At 52.8% G+C, this 20,800-nt stretch overlaps 1 protein-coding gene across 5 annotated transcripts in view; it reads right to left on the reverse strand.

Annotated features, from left to right (window-relative positions):
• LOC123375041 (E3 ubiquitin-protein ligase RNF123-like) overlaps positions 1-20,800 on the reverse strand; it is a 252,084-nt gene that overhangs the window by 203,430 nt on the left and 27,854 nt on the right. For all 5 annotated transcript variants that reach the window (XM_045025605.1, XM_045025602.1, XM_045025604.1 and 2 more), the window contains 3 exons: positions 17,911-17,978; positions 13,853-13,978; positions 13,072-13,177 (listed from right to left, as the gene is read on the reverse strand). In XM_045025605.1, the coding sequence (XP_044881540.1) occupies positions 13,072-13,177; positions 13,853-13,978; positions 17,911-17,978 (300 nt within the window). The remainder of the gene's footprint in view (positions 1-13,071; positions 13,178-13,852; positions 13,979-17,910; positions 17,979-20,800) is intronic.

A 20,800-nucleotide genomic window follows, 5' to 3' on the forward strand; every position in this document is an offset into this window, starting at 1 on the left:
GAAACTCGTCTTGCCGATGTAATTGCGACTAGGAAGGCTGTCTTCCAGGAGAGGTAGAGCAGAGAGCATGTGGCCAGAGGCTCGAAGGGCGGTCCCATAAGCTTGGCCAGAACGAGGTTTAAATCCCAGGTCGGGGTAGGATGCCGCACCGGCGGATACAAGCGGTCCAGGCCTTTAAGGAAGCGGGAAACCATCTGGTTGGAGAAGATGGACCGACCTCCCATGGATGGACGAAAGGCGGACACTGCTGCCAGGTGCACCTTCAAGGAGGAGACCGCAAGACCTTGCTCCTTAAGGTACCAGAGGTAGTCCAGGATTGTAGGGATAGGGACTACGAAGGGATTGAGGCCGCGTTGATCACACCAGAGCGCAAAACGCTTCCATTTCGCGAGGTAGGTGGAGCGAGTGGAAGGCTTTCTGCTCTGTAGCAGGACTTGCTGTACTGCCGCCGAACAGTCCCTCTCTGCGTGGGTCAACCACGCAGGCACCAAGCTGTAAGATGAAGGGACTGCAGGTTCGGATGGCGGAGTCTGCCGAAGTCCTGCGTGATGAGGTCCGGCCATAACGGAAGGGGAATGGGATCCCGAACGGAGAGCTCGAGCAGCAGGGTGTACCAGTGCTGCCTCGGCCAGGCCGGAGCGACAAGTATGACGTGGGCCCTGTCCCTCCGAAGCTTGAGTAGCACTCGGTGTACGAGCGGGAACGGACGGAAGGCGTAGAGGAGATGATCCGTCCAGGAGCAGAGGAATGCGTCCGACAGGGAGCCTGGGGAGCGACCCTGGTATGAACAAAACAGATGGCACTTCCTGTTCTCCTTGGAGGCAAACAGGTCTATCTGGGGAAACCCCCACCTCCGGAAAATTGTGTGCACCACATCTGGACGAAGAGACCACTCGTGGGAGAGGAACGATCTGCTGAGGTGGTCAGCCAGCGTGTTCTGCACTCCTGGAAGAAAGGACGCTTCCAGGCGAATCGAGTGGGTCACGCAGAAGTCCCACAGGAGCATGGCTTCTTTGCAGAGCACAGAGGAGTGGGCTCCGCCCTGCTTGTTCACGTAAAACATCGCCGTCGTGTTGTCCGTGAACACTGCCACGCAGCGGTCTTGCAGACGGGCACGGAAGGCGAGACACGCCAAGTGGATCGCTCGCAGCTCCCGGACGTTGATGTGGAGGGAGAGCTCTTGGGGCAACCAGAGACCCTGTGTGTGAAGGTCGCCCAAGTGAGCCCCCCATCCCAACGCTGAGGCATCCGTGGTCAGTGTGACGGATGGACGAGAAGGACGGAACGCGACTCCTGCACACACGACCTCTGGGTCCAGCCACCAGCTGAGCGAATCGAGGGTAGGCTTCGTGACCGTGACTACCATGTCTATGGAGTCGCGGTGCGGGCGGTACACTGACGCTAGCCAGGATTGAAATGGGCGAAGGCGCAGTCTCGCGTAGGCGGTGACAAACGTGCAGGATGCCATGTGACCCAGGAGGCGTAGGCAGGACCGAACTGTTGTAGTGGGAAAGGTGTGCAGGTCTCGGATGATGGAGACCATCATCTGGTGCCGAGGTCGAGGGAGGCAAGCCCTGGCTACCGTGGAGTCGAGGACCGCTCCGATGAACTCCACTCTCTGCGATGGAGTCAACGAGGACTTTTCGGCATTGACGAGAAGGCCCAGTACCCAAAACAGGGATAGTATTTCGGACATTTGATCTGCTACCAGTTGTCGGGATGGTCCGCGAACCAGCCAGTCGTCGAGATACGGGTAGACGTGAACACGATGACGGTGGAGGTCTGCAGCAACTACTGCCATGCACTTGGTGAAGACCCTCGGCGCGGTGGACAGGCCGAAGGGTAGTACCACAAACTGGTAGTGCGCACTGTTGACCACGAAACGCAGGTAGCGTCGATGGGGAGGGTAGATCGCGATATGGAAGTACGCATCCTTCATATCGAGGGAGGCAAACCAGTCTCCCGGATCCAGGGAGGGGATAATGGACCCCAGGGTTACCATGCGAAATTTGAGCTTGACCAGGTACTTGTTGCACTCCCGGAGGTCCAGTATAGGCCTGAGACCTCCTTTCGCCTTGGGGATGAGAAAATAACGGGAATAGAATCCCCTGCCCCGCATATCGTGCGGCACCTCCTCTATGGCACCCAAGCTCAACAAAGTCTCGACCTCTTGTAGGAGGAATTGCTCATGAGAGGGGTCCCTGAAGAGGGACGGGGAGGGTGGGTGGGAGCGAAATAAACTGAAGGCGATACCCGTGCTGGACAGTATGAAGTACCCAGCTGTCTGTCGTTATTCGGGACCACGCTGGGAGGAAGTGAGAAAGGCGGTTGCAAAATAAACGGGAAGGATCCGGGGAAGAGACTGATGGGCTGTCCTCGGGCGTCCCGTCAAAACGCCTGCTTGGGCCCTTGCGGGGCCTTAGACGACGGCTGGGCCTGGTTGCGCCTGCTGCCGGATGGCCTACGGCGGTTTAGACCATTTAGCCGACTATTATACGACCGCGATCTGGCCTGGGTAAAAGGCTGGTAGGGCTATTGTTGCCGGAATGAGCGCCTCTGGGTAGCCGGTGTGTGCATACCCAGAGTGCGAATAGCGATACGACCATCCTTGAGGGTCTGAATCCTGGAGTCCGTTTTCTCCGAGAACAGACCGTGAGTCTCAAAGGGGAGGTCCTGTAGGGTATATTGCACCTCCGGCGGCAAGGTGGAGGACTGCAGCCAGGAGATGCGCCGCATGGTCACTCCTGAGGCCAAAATTCTGGCCCCTGAGTCCGCCAAGTCCAGAGCAGCCTGGATGGAGGACCGGGAGGCTTTTCTGCCCTCTTCGACGAGAGCGGAGAACTCCTGTCAGGAAGCCGTCGGGATCAGCTCCGAGAACTTAGTTAGGGACACGAAAATGTCAAAGGTGTAACAAGCTAGGAGGGCCAACTGGTTGGCAATCCGGAGCTGGAGACCCCCCGCCGAATACACCTTTCGGCCCAACAGGTCCATGCGCCTGGCGTCCTTGGACTTTGGCGCCGGGGCTGGCTGTCCATGCCTCTCACGGTCATTAACAGACTGCACGACGAGGGAGTCTGGAGTGGGGTGGGTGTACAAATACTCGTATCCGGTGGGGGGGACTGAGTATTTTCGTTCGACATCCCGGCCGGTAGGAGGGACGGACGCCGGTGACTGCCAGATGGTAGTGGCATTTTTCTGAATAGTCCGGATAAACGGGAGGGCCACCCGCAACGGGGCCTCGGCTCCGATCACGTTGGTCACCGGGTCTTCGTCCTCCAGGACCTCCGCCACTGGGAGGTCAATAGCCTTCGCCACCCTGCGAAGAAGGTCCTGGTGGGCCCGCAAGTCAATCGGAGGAGGGTCCGCCGTAGAGGCCCCCGCCACCGCCTCATCCGATGAGGAAGATGAGGATAGAGTCTGGACCACCACATCTGCCGGTGGTTGCTCAGGGGGGTGGGAAGCTGTATCGTGCCCCGGATGCTCTGCGGGACCAGGCGGCGACAGGGCCTCACCCGGTGGTGATGGGGAAGGCCTGCTCACTGTGGCTTCTGGCACCCTGTGTTCAGCACCCGCGGGACGCGGGGGGGAAAGGGAGCCCTTGGGGCTCATGGTAGGCCCAGGGGACCCAAAAAACCCACTGCTGTGGTCCAAGGTCCTGGTTCTGGGTGCCAGCCCGGAGATCTCTCCCGCTGCCCGCCTGAGAGGCGACTGACGGCTGACGCGAAGGCCACGGGGGGGCAGAGGCACGGATGGAGTGCGCCGTGGAAGGTGGCAGTTTGTCCCCGGACGGTGCCGAGGATTGGTGCCGACCGGTCCCGATCTCCATCCTGGCACTGCGACGTCGATTGCCTCGGTACCGGGAGCATGACCGCGACCTCGATCGACGGTGACGGGAGCGGCTTCGGGAGTCACGGTGCCGAGAACGGTACCGGGAGCCAGACCTCCTACGGTACTGTCGGTCCGGTGACTGGGACCGTGAGCGTCGCCGGGAGCGCGACTGGTACCGCGATGCTGAGCGGTACCGGGACTGCGACCGGTGCCGAGACGGGGAGCGGTACCGGTGACGGCGACCGTTTCCTGGATCGGGACCGGGTCCGAGACTTGGAGCGCCATCTATCCCGTCTGTCAGGGGTCAGGGGCCGCATCATTGCCGGCTTGCCCACCGACTGAACAGCCCGCACCGGCGGTGCCGGGGGCCGGAGGCTCGGTGCCTCTGTGAGCTCGATAAGCTCTCGCCGTCGAGAAGGTCTCGGGCATGGATGGGAGATGCAGCTCGACCGCGGTTGGCACCGGGGAGCAGGGAGGTACCGGACTCGACGGCTCTTGAGGTGCCGGAGTCAACGGAACCGTGCACGGCTTGTGCACCACCACAGCCGGTGCCAGAGGTGCCGGTGATGGCTGGGTAGGCTGTCCCGAAGCAGGAGGCTTAGAAGCCGAGTGCGCCGTCTTCTGCTTCCTCGGTGGAGAGAGGGAACGGTGCCGGGACGTCGGTGCCGTCTGCGAAGATCGAGCAGTGTCGGTACCGGGGCGGCTCGGTGCCGCTGGTGCGCTGTGCGCCGAGGACGATTTCGGTGCCGCCGGGGACAGCGCGGGAGGCTGAAGTGCCACCTCCGTAAGGAGCTGCTTGAGGCGAGAGTCCCGCTCCTTTCTGGTGCGCGGCTTAATCGCCGTGCAGATCGGGCACTTATCTGTCCTGTGAGATTCCCCGAGGCAGGAGTCGTGCGGGTCGCCAACGGGCATGTGCCGCTGGCAAGCCGCACAGGGCTTAAACCCCGGTGCCTTGGGCATGAGCCCACACCGGTTGTGGAAGAAGAGGGGCTAACCCCTCTAATTCCCTTATTATACTATAACTAACTAAACTTATTCAACTAATCTAACAACTAAACTAAGTTAACCAACTATGTACACTGAAGAAATGGAGAAAGGCTAGGGCTGTGGAGGTAAGAGAGCACTCCACTGTTCCAACTGGCCGTCACGGGCGGTAAGAAGGAACTGAGGAGCGGACGGGCCGGCTGGGGTATATATTCAGCGCCATAGCGGCGCCACTCCAGGGGGCGCCCAGCCGGCCCGCCGGAGTTGCTAGGGTAAAAATGTTCAGAAGAGCCGTGCACGCACGGCGCGCACACCTAACTGGAATGCATAGGAGCAATCACTCGAAGAACAAGGGGTTAACTTCACAGCTTGCAACTGTCTCCACCACATAATATCATCTATATCCCATAATTTTTGCATTTGTTTTAAAAATCCTATGAACCTATGCAGCCCTCCTCACAGTCCGGTATCTGACAGCAGTATGGAGCCTGCCCAGCTCTGCACTATTGTCACAAGGATTGCAAGTATAGGATGAACTATCCTCTGGCATTTCCAGAGCCACAAGAACCATCAAATCAGTGGAGAACACGCTGATTGCTTGGAAGATGGATTGCCAATTCAAGGTGGTAGGTGCAGTTCAGAGAGGAGCTACAGATGATGGAGTGCTGTTTCTGGGCCCAAGGAATGAGCACTGACTGATGGGATCACATCATCATGCAGACTTGGGATGACAAGGAGTGGCTGGAGAGCACTGAAAGGTGCTACCTGGCCCTGCTGTTTGGGTGCTTGTTAGGAATTGTATGCTGCTTCGTACACATCTTATTAATTTTGCAGCATTTGCTGTACATTTGATTATTACAGTTTTTGTCACTGATCTGACAAGCTGTGTCCCGCTGTACAGTAACAAGTGGGTGCTTTCAGAACTGCTAGGCAGGCTGTAAGCATATTTTGTGAACTTATGAAGAGGAATTATTTTCCAGACCGGATTTTATTCGGTCACAAACCCAGTGTAAAGAAATCTGTGCCATTTAAAAGCAAATACACTAAAAACTTAATTAACGGAACAAAACTTAAAGAGAAAACATTCATGTCCATTTTACCTACACCTACAGCAACTGTGGCTATCACAGGTCAGTGCACATGAAGCCGAGGTTGTCCTTAATATCTCTCAGGGTGGAGTCGTAGGGTAGGGATGCAGCCCCTGATGTCATGAGGAACATTGAGGGGGATGTCAGGAGGTGCTGCAGTGGAGTTCTCCATTGACCGCAAAGGGAGACGAGCCCCGGATTATTGAACCTGTATGTCTACAAAAGTCTGCAGCACCTATATTTGCTGCAAAAGAAGCCCACTGCATCCTGGTACATCTCCCTCTCCTTTTCCTGGTGGGACTCCTGGGCCTTTCCTTTCTTCTCCAGGCTGTCTGCAGTGTTCACACTCCAGGCCCTGTGCTCACACTCTGATGCAGCACTGGCTTGCAGGATCTCATTGAACATGCCATTCCGGATCCTCCTTTCCCCTCACCTGGCTCAGGTGTCCTGCAGGCATGGAGTGGGAACCCCACAAAGCCGCAACGGCAGCAGAGAGAGATAACACACCCAAGTACCACTGTTGATATAGTCCCAATGGAAAATGAACGTTAAGATTCAGAACTCCCTTCTCTTGCTCCCCTAAAGCTTTAAAACAAGACATGTCTGTGTAAATTGACACTTCTGCTTTGGAGTGCTTGTGCATGACCACCCACTCAGCACCAGCCATGGTGAGTACGGCTCGCAAGGGGTGAGCGAAATGCAGAGGGAACTGCTTGGCTCCATGAAACCAAGTACAGGGCAATGGCATTCAATACTGGCAGTTTTCCAGACACAATAGTGATTTTAGCAGATCTCTCACTCCTGAGCTAACAAAAGGCACAAAGCACAGCTGCTGTTGGCATCATGAAGCCACCCAGAACTGGATACAATCATAGAAGATTAGGGTTGGAAGAGACCTTAGGAGGTCATCTAGTCCAACCCTCTACTCAAAGCAGGACCAACCAAACGAAAACATCCCAGCCACAGCTTTGTCAAGCCAGACCTTAAAAACCTCTAAGGAAGGAGATTCCACCACCTCCCTAGGTAAGCCATTCCAGTGCTTCACCACCCTACTAGTGAAAAAGTTTTTCCTAATATCCAACCTAAACCTCCCCCTCTGCAACTTGAGACCATTACTCCTTGTTCTGTCATCTTCTACCACTGAGAACAGTCTAGATCCATCCTCTTTGGAACCCCCTTTCAGATAGTTGAAAGCAGCTATCAAATCCCCCCTCATTCTTCTCTTCTGCAGACTAAACAATCCCAGTTCCCTCAGCCTCTCCTCATAAGTCATGTGCTCCAGCCCCCTAATCATTTTTGTTGCCCTCCGCTGGACTCTCTCCAATTTATCCACATCCTTCTTGTAGTGTGGGGCCCAAAACTGGACACAGTACTCCAAATGAGGCCTCACCAGTGCTGAGTAGAGGGGGATGATCACATCCCTTGATCTGCTGGAAATGCCCCTACTTATACAACCCAAAATGCCATTAGCCTTCTTGGCAACAAGGGCACACTGTTGACTCATATTCAGCTTTTCGTCCACCGTAACCCCTAGGTCCTTTTCTGCAGAACTGCTACCCAGCCAATAAGCCCAGTTCCCTCAGTCTCTCCTCATAAGTCATGTGCCCCAGCCCCCTAATCATTTTCACTGCCCTCCGCTGGATTCTCTCCAATTTGTCCACATCCTTTCTGTAGTAGGGAGCCCAAAACTGGACACAATACCCCAGATGTGGCCTCGCCAGTGCCAAATAGAGGGGAATAATCATTTCCCTCGATCTGCTGGCAATGCTCCTACTAATGAAGCCCAATATGCCATTAACCTTCTTGGCAACAAGGGCACACTGTTGACTCACATCCAGCTTCTTGGCCACTGTAATCCCCAGATCATTTTCTGCAGAACTGCTGCTTAGCCAGTCAGTCCACAGCCGGCAGCTGTGCATGGGATTCTTTTGTCCTAAGTGCAGGACTCTGCTCTTGTCCTTGTTGAGCCTCATCAGATCTCTTTTGGCCCAATCCTTCAATTTGTCTAGGTCACTCTGGACCGTATCCCTACCCTCAAACATATCTACCTCTCCCCCGAGCTTAGTGTCATCCACGAACTTGCTGAGGGTGTAATCCAGTGTTTCTCAAACTTTTGTACCCGTGACCCCTTTCACATAGCAAGCCCCTGACTGCAACCCACCTTATAAATTAAAAACACTTAAATACATTTTAAACACCATTATAAATGCTGGAGGCAAAGCGGGATTTGGAATGGAGGCTGACAACTCATGACCCCCATATAACCACCTCACAATCCCCTGAGAGGTCCCAACCCCCAGTTTGAGAACCCCTGGTGTAATCCATCCCATCATCCAAATCATTTCATGAAGATGCTGAACAAAACCAGCTCCAGGATAGACCCCTGGGGCACTTCGCTTGATACCGGCTGCCAACTAGACATCGAACCGTTGATCACTACCAGTTGAGCCCAATGATCTAGCCAGCTTTCTATCCACCTTATAGTCCATTCATCCAATCCATACTTTAACTTGCTGGCAAGAATACTGTGGGAGACTATCAAAAGCTTTGCTAAAGTCAAGGTATATCACGTCCGCTGCTTTCCCCATATCCACAGAGCCAGTTATCTCACCACTGAAGGCAATCAGGTTGGTCAGGCATGACTTGCCCTTGGTGGAACCATGCTGACTGTTCCTGATCACCTTCCTCTCCTCCAACTGCTTCAAAATGGATTCCTTGAGGACCTGCTCCATGATTTTTCCAGGGACTGAGGTGAGGCTGACCAGTCTGTAGTTCCCCGGATTCTCCTTCTTCCCTTCTTTAAAGATGGGCACTACATTAGCCTTTTTCCAATCGTCCAGAACCTCCCCTGAGATCACCACATTTTCAAATATAATGGCCAATGGCTCTGCAATCACATCAGCCAAGTCCCTCAGCACCCTCAGATGCATTAGATCTGGCCCCATGGACTTATGCATGTCCAGCTTTTCTAAATAGTCCTTAACCTGTTCTCTCACCACTGAGGGCTGCTCGCCTCCTCTCCATACTGTGCTGCCCAGTGCAGTAGTCTGGGAGCTGACCTGTTCTGTGAAGACTGAGGCAAATAAAGCATTCAGACTTCAGCTTTTTCCACATCATCTGTCACTAGGTTGCCTCCTCCATTCGGTAACGGTCCCACACTTTCCCTGACCTTCTTCTTCTTGCTAACATACCTGTAGAAACCCTTATTACCCTTCACATCCCTTGCTAGCTGCAACTCCAATTGTGCTTTGGCCTTCCAGATTACACCCCTGCATGCTCGAGCAATATTTTTATACTCCTCCTTAGTCATCTGTCCAAGTTTCCATTTCTTGCAAGATTCCTTTTTGTGTTTAAGCTCACCGAAGATTTCTCCGTTAAGTCAAGCTGGTTGCCTGACATATTTGCTATTCTTTCTGCACATTGGAATGGTTTGTTCCTGCACCCTCAATAAGGCTACTTTAAAATAAAGCCAGTTCCCCTGAATTCCTTTCCACCTCATATTAGCCTCCCTGGGGATCCTGTCCATCAGTTCCCTGAGGGAGTCAGTCTGCTTTTCTGAAGTCCAGAGTCCATATTCTGCTACTCTCCTTTCTTCATTTTGTCAGGATCCTGAACTCTACCATCTCATGGGCACTGCTGCCCAGGTTGCCACCCACTTCTACTTCCCCTACAAATTTCGCCTTGTTTGTGAGCAGCAGGTCAAGAGGCGCACGGCCCCTAGTTGGTTCCTCCAGAACTTGCATCAGGAAGTTGTCCCAAACACTCTCCAAAAACTCTATGGATTGTCTGTGCACTGCTGTATTGCTCTCTCAGCAGATGTCAGGGTGACAGAAGTCCCCCATGAGAACCGGGGCCTGTGATTTGGAAACTTCTGTTAGTTGTCCAAAGAAAGCATTGTCTACCTCATCCTCCTGATCTGGTGGCCTATAGCAGACTCCACCACGACATCACCCTTGTTGCTCTTGCCTCTAAACTTAACCCAAAGCCTCTCAACAGGCTTTTCTGCAGTTTCATACTGGAGCTCTGAGCAATCATACTGCTCTCTTACATACAGTGCAACTCCTCTACCTTTTCTCCCGGGCCTGTCCTTCCTGAACAGATTATACCCATCCATGACAGTGCTCCACTCATGTGGGTTACCCCACCAAGTCTCTGTTATTCCAATCATGTCATAGTTCCTTGACTGTGCCAAGACTTCTAGTTCTTCCTGCTTGTTTCCCAGGCTTCTTGCGTTCATGTACAGGCACCTAACAGAACTAGCCGACTGCCCTACTTTCTCAGTATGAATCAGGAGGCCTCCCCTGTTGCACCCTCCTCCTTGTTTTCCTCCTGGTATCCCACCTCCCCACTTACCTGAGGGCTTAGGTCTCCATCCCCCGGCAAACCTACTTTAAAGCCCTCCTCACCAGGTTAGCAAGCCTGCCTGCGAAGATGCTCTTCCCTCTCTTCATTAGATGGATGCCATCTCTTCCTAGCAATCCTTCTTCCTGGAACATTCCATGGTCCGAGAATCCAAAGCCTTCTCTCCGACACCACCTGTTTAACCATGCATTTACTTCCACAATTTGATGGTCCATACCTGGGCCTTTTCCTTCAACAGCAAGGATGGACAAGAAACGACTTGCACCTCAAACTCCTTTATCCTTCTTCCCAGAGCCACATAGTCTGCAGTGATCCACTCAAGATCATGCTTGGCAGTATCATGGGTGCCCACATGGAGAAGTAGGAAGGAGTAGCGGTCAGAGGGCTTGATCAAGTCTCAGGAGACACTCCATCACATCCTGATTTCTAGCTCCAGGCAAGCAGCACACTTCAAGTTTCCTGGTCTGGACGGCAGATGGATGACTCCATCCCCCTTAGGAGGGAGTCCCTGACCACCACCACCCATCTCCTGCTCTTGGGAGTGGTGGTATGCTGCTTGCCTATGCACTGCAATGGTGCCTGCTGAAGTTATTGCTGAATGCAGTGGGAAGTGTCCTACCGAGGAGGAAGTAATAAGGCCGTCATCCCTAGAAACCTTTGGGAGAGGATTCCAGAGAACCTCCATGAAAGTTTCACCAAGATCTCTCAGGAAGATTCAAGGAACATCCCTGTGTGCATAAACTGCTTGGCGTGCGCACCCCCCCCACACCCCGCTTAACTCTACAGGGCACTGAAAAGCAGATGATAATGCTACCTCTTTGTTCCACCTCTACCTCTTCTTGTACAAGTAAATTAATGAAAAGTTGATAGTTGTGTCCTGTTAAGATGGGAGCACCATCAGTATAGCTTTGTAATGGAAAATACAATTATACACTTACCTGAGGTTCCTTCCCTTACATCGGGCTCGCCCATGCTCGAAAGCTGGGACTGCAGTGGAATCTCAAACAGGTCCTGGCTCGTGGCATAGCTGGACCCCCTAGTTGCACATTCCCCATCCTCTTCTTCCTCCACCTCCTCACTGTTCACGCCAGGGGCCTATGGCTCAGGCTCCTTGGAGGTATCCCTGATGGTCTGTGGGTTGGTGATGGGGTCTCCGCAGAGTATGGCATGCGTCTCTTTGTAAAAGCAGCAGGTCTGCAGCTTGGCAATGGATTGACTGTTGGCCTCCCTGGCTTTCTGATACACCTGTTGCATTGTTACACTTTCCCACACCATGGTGCTAGTCCCTGTTGTACCCCTTCTCCTGCATCCCCCATACAATCTGCTCATGGATGTCCAGATTTCTACTACTGGTCCGTAGCTGTGCCTGCAGAGCCTCTTCTCCCCACAGGTCCAGGAATCCAATAGCTCCTGTCTACTCCAAGCCAGAGTGTCTGGAGCACGTAGCTGGCACGGTGAGCTGGGCAGTTGCACACAATAGAGAGCTGCTTGATGTGTTCGTCAAGCCAATCAAGAAAAGACATTTCAAAAATTCACAGGGCTTTAAAGAGGTAGTGGGGGGCCTTCCGGTCTCTGTGACCCCTAGGCAGTGGAGTTCACAATTGTCACCACAGTGGTCAGTGTCGGGCATTGTGGGACAGCTGCTGGAGGGCTGTTAGGGTAGACATAAGTAACGCAGTGTCTACATTCATGCTGCAGCCACCTCCATACATCGACCATGGCTCAGTGCCCCCTAGGGAAGTGGTGAATCTGTGTGGCTGTAACAGGGTGCTTACATCAGTGGGACACATGCTTAAGTGTAGACACATGCACAACTAGGTCAACACAAGGCAGCTTAAAAGACCCAACTTTGCATGTAGACCAAGACTTTGAGTCCAGCAGAGTTATGAATTTATGTTCCCAGGCTTATTTTTTGAAGGTGTTGTGCAGGTTTCCTTTGACATGCATCCGATGAAGTGGGTATTCACCCACAAAAGCTCATGCTCCAATATGTCTGTTAGTCTATAAGGTGCCACAGGACTCTTTGCTCCTTTGAGGATGAGGACTGAGAGGTAAGACATGGAGAGATCGCTTTGGGAAAGGCATTCCCCACAAGTGCGAGGGTGTTTTAGACTTTTATCATTTTTCTGTGCAAGTTTGCCCACATTGGTGTTATGGGGGCATTTGATGCATGGGATGAAGTATACCACAGGTTGTGATAGACATATGTAGGACCCATGGATCCTAAAAAGTGTTATGGGGGTACTGATCTTAACGGTGGAGCTATGTCTGTAGGTTTTGCATCCTTTGTTCTGCCAGAGTCTGGTGCCTTTGAGTTTGTGAGTCCTGGTCTGTGGAGAGCTTGCTTCTGATAATGCAGAGGTATTAATTGACCACTTTGTTTAAAGTGGTTTCTTGCAATGTGTGTTAACCCCTTACGTTTAATCTGTTCCACCTTGTATTTAGCTGCAACTTTGAGGACCTTTCCCAGACCTGAAGAACTCCTCTGTGCAGTTCGAAAACTTCTCTTACTGGACCAGCTTCTGTTGGTGGAAGAGACATGACCTCACTCACCTTGTCTCTCTAATGTCCCGGGACCAACATGGCTACATCACCATTGCAAATAAAAAATATTTTAACAAGCTAGAGATGACCTATTACAACCATTGAGTGATAGGCAATTAGGAGTCACCAAGTCACAGGAGCCCCCACAAGCACATCCCCTGAAGGTAGGGAGTATCCTCAGAGTTTTAAGAGCTTTTAAAGCGGCAAGGCAGCAGCACAAATTTCCTAGAATCTTAGCCTCACTAACCTGATGATGCCAACTTACCAACACGTCTATCCCAATGTGAATAACATTCTTCAGATAGCCCAACAGCTTGTGAGCTTTCACCAGGTCCACGCTGGGCGGGTCCTGCAGGACCTCCACTGGATAAGTGCTGGAGTGTTAAGAAAAGTCTACTAGCCAGAACGCAACAGAAGCCCTGCCCCACTGGCTCTGCAAGGAGACTTGCAAGTCTGCGTGCCAAGCAGGTAACAGACATTCCAAGAGGCCACCAGGAAGTACAAATACTTCAGACTTTGCTCACTGAAGTACTGCTAGGACCCTTCTGCATCTCAGTGAGATCACCTCTGGGATCCTCAGGCCCAAGAGCCACACAGCTATGGGCTGCCATTCCCAACCCTCCCACCAACATGTGAGGCACTTTTGCCAGGCCAGGAGATACATTAGAGCGCCCTCAGCCCGGAGTGGAGGATGGGAAGGGCCCATAGCAAAAGGGGCCCACACTCCTGGCCCCTTTGGGGCTTCTACACTGAGTAAGATACACTGAAGGGGTCTTGGTACTCAAGACCAGTCAGCCTACAGCTGAGGCAGCATTATACCCACTTCACTTCAGAGCAAAGTGGAACACCCCCAGTACAGGAGAAGGCCCTACATATTGCCACCCCTGCTTAACTTCCCGCCCTAGGGGCAGCGAAGAGCGCATCTTAGCAGGACAAGCGAGGGCAGGATCATGGATTGCAGAGTTTGGCCTGTGCACTCAGCACCCCTCAGCCAGCATGGTCTAGGTGCTGGCTGTTCTTCCCCTAGGCTTACGGTGAAAGGATATCGGAGTGGGCGGCTGCCGAAGTTAAAAGCGACTGATTCTTTGAAGGAGAGGCTGATAGCGGGGAAGTACGCCATGCCAGCTCCCCTGGTGATGTTATCGAAAGCTGTTCCCAGAGACACACCATTCCTGAAAGAAGAGACAGCCCCCATGGGGTTTAACTAGCCTGGAAGAGGTTAGTGGTTCATCTAACTCAGAAACCATGTTTGGAGGAGGAGGCAATAGACCTTATTTACTGTGATCACACAGCAAGGGGGAAGATGTGCACTGGCAGATACGGAAATCACCGCCAAGCACCAGGGGCCCACGAATCCATACCAGACGTGCGCTCCAGAATCTCATTCAGAAAATGTGTCTCTAGCCCTTTTAGTGCTGTGGTAACCCTGAAAACATGAACGGAATGTGTAGCAATAATGGTATCCAATACATAACAGATAACACTCAGCAGGTGTGATTTGCCCTGTTCATCTATGTCAGGGCCCCGCAGATCTCCAATTCCTCAACCACAACATTCAACTTCAGCTGTAGAATTCACCCTGTGCTGTATCAGGCTGTTTCCTGTCCCCTTGCCTGGCTGGGGCCTGCCTGCAGCTGCCTCTTGGTCCCCAGTGTATATTCCCTGCACAGATCTATGGTGCCAGGCAATTGGTGGGGGGGTGTCAGAGACGTAGAACTGGAGCCAGGGAGCTGGAAGTACAGCCAGAGCAGCAAGGCAGCTGCAGATGAGCTGCTGGTTACAAGCTGCCCCCTCTCCAACACAGATTGGCAGGCCTGGGCATAATCGGTGCTGCCAAGGCCCCTGCAGTCAGCAAGCACAACAAGAACCCAGCATCAAAATCAAGCAAGTTATGTTGAAGAGGATTTTCTCCAGAGCCATGGCTGTGGGCCTGGGGGTGGGAATTTGAGGGATGTCACACAGAGACCAAGTTAGCACTGCTATGGAATTCAGTCCCATTGTGCTGCAGAGTGCTTGTGCCATGCCACCAGCACTAAGCCCACAGGACAGCTCACATGTACAGGAGCCTGGCCTTGGACAGGCATTGCAGGGTAACACTTTGCTAACCTGTTTAGCAAGGAATACTGAAAACAGACACACCTGGGTGAAGGACGTTGTCCCCAGTAGGGGCCCTTTGCCTAGATGGACTCCAGCAGGGCCTGGTCTGCAGATGCTGGGCACCCACAGCGCCCCTGAACTCTCAACATCAGCCCCTCCATAGGCTTTACTTTTCAGGGCCAGAAAATGCCCTGTGCTTTGCCCACCAGGTCCAACAGCAATGTGTTCCCATGGTGCTGCTCCCAGTTCCTGGCAGGAGGAAGCAAACCCTGGTGCCAATGTAATTAGGAGGGAGGGGCCATGAGCTGTACTACAGGGGTGCAAACTGCAGCATGCACTGAAGTTCTGTGATGTAACTGCACTGGATACTGCTGACGTGAACTTAGTCCTGCCATGAGTGCAGGGGACTGGACTAGATGACCTCTTGAAGTCTCTTCCAGTCCTATGCTTCCATTATTCTATTTTACATTAACGTAGTCTTGTGTACACAGAGCAAACTAGGCACCTTGCAGTTCATGCCAGCAGCATCCACACCGCAGCTACAGTGCAGCACACTTTGGTGGACACTGCAGTTCACACACCTGCAGTCTGTATTATTGTGCAGCGTTAGAGCATCTTCTCCACAAAGCACCTGCATTCAGTCCTTGCCGTGCATCAGAAACACTCACCACTTGCTGGACTCCCCTCCCCTAGCCGGCACCCAGCAGCAGTTTGCTCCACACCGGAGATTCCCATTCCCTGGAGAGAATACTGCCACACTCCACTGGACCTGTTTTGCCAATCAACCAGCTGTCATAGAGCGAAGCCCAGCAACCCCCAACTTGCCCTGGCCCCGGAGAAAAGGGGGGTGAGTGCTCTGCCCACCTGCCAGCGGGTGCCTCACACTCAACAGGAACAGGAGTAAAGGCTGTTACACCCTAAGTGCCCCAGAAGGGGGGAGCTCATCTACCCTTCGTCACATAGCTGCCTGGGATTGAGTTTAAAGGTCACCTTCGAGGGATTTTTTTTTTTAAATGAGATTATCCATTGGAAAGCAGCAAAAAAGACCCAAAGGCAGCCTCCAAGGGTTCCCCCACCACCACCCCTCCCCACAGGATGGCTGGAGGGTGTGGGTGGCATATTTGGAACTCTCACCCTTTAATTAGAGGGCTAGGGATAGACTCTTTAACAAAGAGTCACTGAAGATAAACAGCTGTTCAATTTACAGCAGCATTAGACAGTCTGACTGGAGCTCCCTTTCCTCACTCACTCAACTTTCACTCTCCAGCCTTATGCACTATTATTTTACTAGTTCTCCAGCCCCAGAGTCTTCCAGGCTAGATACGAATGGAATTTCTCACAGAAAACACAAGCAGAAAAAAGCGTTTCTGAAGACATCTTTCAGGCTTTCTGTAGCCACCAGATAGTGCAAAGAACAAGCTCCATTCACAGTCTGCTTTGCAGCTCCCTTTAACAGCTAATTCCAGCACGCCCCTATGTCTAGTTCTCTAGCTTTGTACCAGCCTTTTAGAAGTTTAAAACCAAGATCTGATGCAGACTTGCCCCTCCCATTAGCTCACCACTTTGCGTGCCTGCAGCAGCTCTGCATCTGTCAGATAGCTACTGCTGCAGGGGAGTCCATGGAATGGGGCAGGGGGAGTTTTCACAAGTGCAATATTGCAATGGTGCAGAACTCCATGCAATGCCACAGACACCTGACCCAGAGGCCTGAGAACCTGAGTGATTCCTCACCACGCCTAGCAGCACTGCCCCACTCCTGAGGGCACAGCCTGAACCCTTGGACTGCTTTAAGCTGTCTTCACTACAAAGTTAACCTGGCTCCCATGTACACACAAACCTCTGACCTACATTTGACAGAGCTTTCAACTCAGACCAGCTAGCTCATCTGGGGCTATTTGCTAAAGCCCAGGTGCTGCTTTCACTTGGGCTTGTAACCCACGCAGTTTGCAGTAAGGAAACAGGTTCATGCCAATAGTACTCCAATACCTTCCCACAATTCCTCATGTGCCCAGGACAGACAAGTTCTCCCATGACTCACTGCAAAACCATCAGAGGATCTCAGCTTACTGCAGTGCTAAGAACTATGGGATATGCCCCTAGTAGTCCTAGCAACACACTCGGAGGAGTGCAGCACCAGTGTGGACCAGTGTTCCCTCTAATTTTTCCCCCACACATGTGCGGAACGAATTTTGTTATGTGAACCAATATGGAGGTGATGTGTCACAAAATTCATGCGGAGGGGGTGGGGCCAAGGGGTTCAGAGTGTGGGGGCTCCAGCTGGGGTTGCAGGCTCTGGGGTGGGACTAGGAATGAGGGGTTTGGGGTGCAGGACAGGCTGCCCCAGGGCTACAGCAGGGAAAGAGGACTTCCCCGAGCTCTCTCTCCCCACAGCAGCACCTGGGCTGAGGAGAATAGGCACCTCTCCACCAGCTGCGGCAGGCACGGGGCTGGGCTGGGATGGGGCCAGTGAGGAGGGGCACCTCTCCCCCGCCCGCAGAGGCCCAGGGCCAGGGTCAGTGGGGAGGAGCGCCTCTCCCCCAGCGACAGCAGGCCCAGGACTGGGGAAAAGGCATCTCTCCCTGCCACAGCCCTGAGCGCCTGCACCGTGCTTAATAGGCTGCTGTGCGACTGCGCAGCTTACAGGGAACTTAGGTATGGACCCAATAACTTGACCAGGTCTTCGCAGTGTGGCTGCTCACATCTGGGCTAGGTTAACCCAAGCACCATTCCCCTGTGTTAGTTCTGCACCAGAGACAGACCCTTTAAGTCATGCGCAGAAGTAAACCATTTGGGTTCCATGACTATTAGGAGCCAGGGAGAAAGGGTAAGTACCCTACCAAGCTGCTACTTTGGCCAAGGGTTCAGCCATGGGAGTACAATATTCCTGGCGGTTGCCAGGAGGAGCTCAACCAAGGCCTGGCAGAATCTGCTGAGAATAGAGGAAAGAGGAATATTTATATTAAGCAGAGCTAGTCAATGCAGCAGGGAGCCCTGCAAAGATGCTTACAGGCAGAAAGCAATGGTCCCCTCATCCAGGTCTATCAGACAGCTGACGATGTCTCCTGCCGCCCAGGACTGCAAAAAAGAAGAAAAAGGTTTAGAGGCTTATCCAGGTGTTCGACCAGCTTCCCATTGGATATTTCCAAACCAGAGCACAACCAGATACCTATCCCAGACTCTTGGACTGGGAAGAGAAGAACTGGCCAAAACATGGGATTTCTGGTTTATGGGAAATTTTGCGTTTTTACAATTTGGTTTCATTACAAAAAGGAATGAATCAAAATCTGTGCAAGTGTCCCATGAACCAGAAATCCCCACACACACATGCACACCAAATTCATTTCAGTAACACTGACATGTTTCCAAAACAAACACTAGTGTCAGTTTAGGGAGCCCTCTGCCCATGAGTCTGGAAGCCCTGGGGGTCCCTGGCCCAGGGCAGTCCACATAGCAGTGCTGTCACCAATCCCAAGAGAGTCTCAGGGCTTCCATGCTCCTGGTTTCTCAGCAGGCAGTTTGGGAAGCCCTGTAAGTCTGGGCTCAATCCAAGGTTCTCAGGAGCTTCCAGGGCCCCTGGAGCCACCCCCAGTTAGAGTCCCCGCTCTACAGCAGGGGCCCTGGAAGCTCTGGCAAAGCCAGGCTGCCCAAGAGTCAGACACCATGGAAAACTGAGGTCCCTCGCCTCAGGGTAGTCTGTACAGTGGGAGGCTCTTCCTCCCAGATCTGGTGGGGGACCAGGCACTGTGTCTCAGCAGCCCCCCAGAAAAGCTTGTGCAAATTTCACTTGCAGAAAGCGAAGCTGACAAGAGCCTTCCAAAGACAAAACACACCCAAGCACCTGTGGGTGAACACTTTTCCCGAAGTGATCACTCTATATCCAACCTCGCAGTCCTCATCCTCAAAGAAGCCTGCACAATTCCCTCAAAAGACAAGCCTGAGAGCTTAAATTCATAACTTTGCTAGGCTCTAAAAATCATGGACTGAATAGAGATACTGGATTTATAGTTTATTACAATAATCCACTACCAACTTCCCCCAGCTGCTCCCCATGCCCTTCCTTTCCTCCCTATGAATGGAGGGCTGTTAACAGGCCACTTCACCTTGACTGGTCCCTTGAAATGTGTTAACTGCTTCAATAATCTGTTCCACCTCATATTTAGCTGTGGCACTTGAGTACTTTTCACAGACCTGAGAAGCCTGTCTCAGTTCCCAACAGAAATTGGTCAATAAGAGGTATGACCTCACCCACCTTAGAATCATAGAATCATTGTCTTTCTAAAGGCTTGGCTACACTTACAAGTTGCAGCGCTGGTGGAGGCTTTCCAGCGCTGCAATTACACCCCGTCCACACTTGCAGGGCACAACCAGCGCTGCAACTCCCTGGTTGCAGCGCTGGCTGAAAACCCATCAGGGTTGGGGTATAAGGAGTGCAGCGCTGGTGATCCAGCGCTGCTCAGCAGGTGTGGACACTCACCAGCGCTTTAATTGTCCTCCAGGGAATAAGGAGTTATCCCAGAATTCCTGTTCAGCCACTCTGCTCATCAGTTTGCACTCTACTGCTCTTGCCTCAGGTGACCCGCCCTTTAAATGCCCCGGGAATTTTAAAAATCTCCTTCCTGTTTGCTGCAGCCAGGTGTGTGTGGAGTGCAATCAGTTAATCTTTACAGGTGACCATGCCTCCATGCGGCAAACGAGCCCCAGCATGGAGCACTGGCGAATTGCAGGACCTCATTAGTGTTTGGGGGGAGGAAGCTGTGCAGTCCCAGCTGCGCTCCAGCCGTAGGAATTACGATATCTTTGAGCAGGTATCAAGGTCCATGCTGGATAGGGGCCATGATCGGGACGCACTACAATGCAGGGTGAAAGTTAAAGAGCTGCGGAGTGCCTATTACAAAGCCCGCGAGGGTAATCGCCGATCCGGAGCTGCCCCCACGACCTGCCGTTTTTACAGGGAGATGGATGCGATACTTGGGGGTGACCCCACTGCCAATCCCAGGACCACGATGGACACTTCTGAGCTGGGTGGGGGACAGGAGGAGGAGGAGGAGGCGGCGGAGGCGGGGGGGGGGAGGAATACGCGAGTGACACCCCAGAAGACACCCCAGAGTCCCTTGAGGCATGCAGCCAGGAGCTCTTCTCAAGCCAGGAGGAAAGTACCCAATCGCAGCAGCCAGCAGTTGCAGAAGGACAAGCAGAGCAGCGGGTTACCGGTAAGCGGCTTTTATTTTCTGGGTGGAAATGTTTCTGGGGAGGAAGGGGGGTTCGGGCTGTATGCATGCCAGCCTAGATGTGGAATAGCCCATTGATGTGGTCTATCACGTCGCGGTAATCGTCTGCAGTTATCTCAGCAAAAGTTTCAGCCAGAGCGTGGGCAATATGCCTGCGCAGGTTTATAGGGAGAGCCACTATTGTCCTTGTCCCAGTCAGGCTAACGCGTCCGCGCCACTGTGCCGCGAGGGGGGGGGACCATCGCTGAACACAGGCAACCCGCATAGGGTCCAGGGCGGAATCCACATTGCTGTAGAAGAGCCTCCCAGCTGTTCCCTATTGACTCGCAGCAAGGAGATATCTTCCAGGATTAACTCCTGTGAAAAATGTTGGGAGACTCTTTAGTGAAGCTAGTGTATAGAGATAGGGAGATATTGAAGATCACCCATGCAGCTGCAATCTTCACTTCAAACCCTCTTATCACTGAAGCTTACCCAAAGCAAAAAACCAGCACCCCTCTATCACTCAAGCCCCCACTTTCCTCCCTCTATAAGCACCCGCACTTCACACTCACCGATTTTGTGGCTTTCTGCTGTGTTATGTGTGTGGTTAAAAGAATGCTAATGTGGAGGACTAAGACCTCCTTCAGTTGTCTGGGAATTTCAGTCTTGGAGATAATGAACACAATG

Source organism: Mauremys mutica, chromosome 7, assembly GCF_020497125.1.
Source record: "Mauremys mutica isolate MM-2020 ecotype Southern chromosome 7, ASM2049712v1, whole genome shotgun sequence".
Taxonomy (NCBI): domain Eukaryota; kingdom Metazoa; phylum Chordata; order Testudines; family Geoemydidae; genus Mauremys; species Mauremys mutica.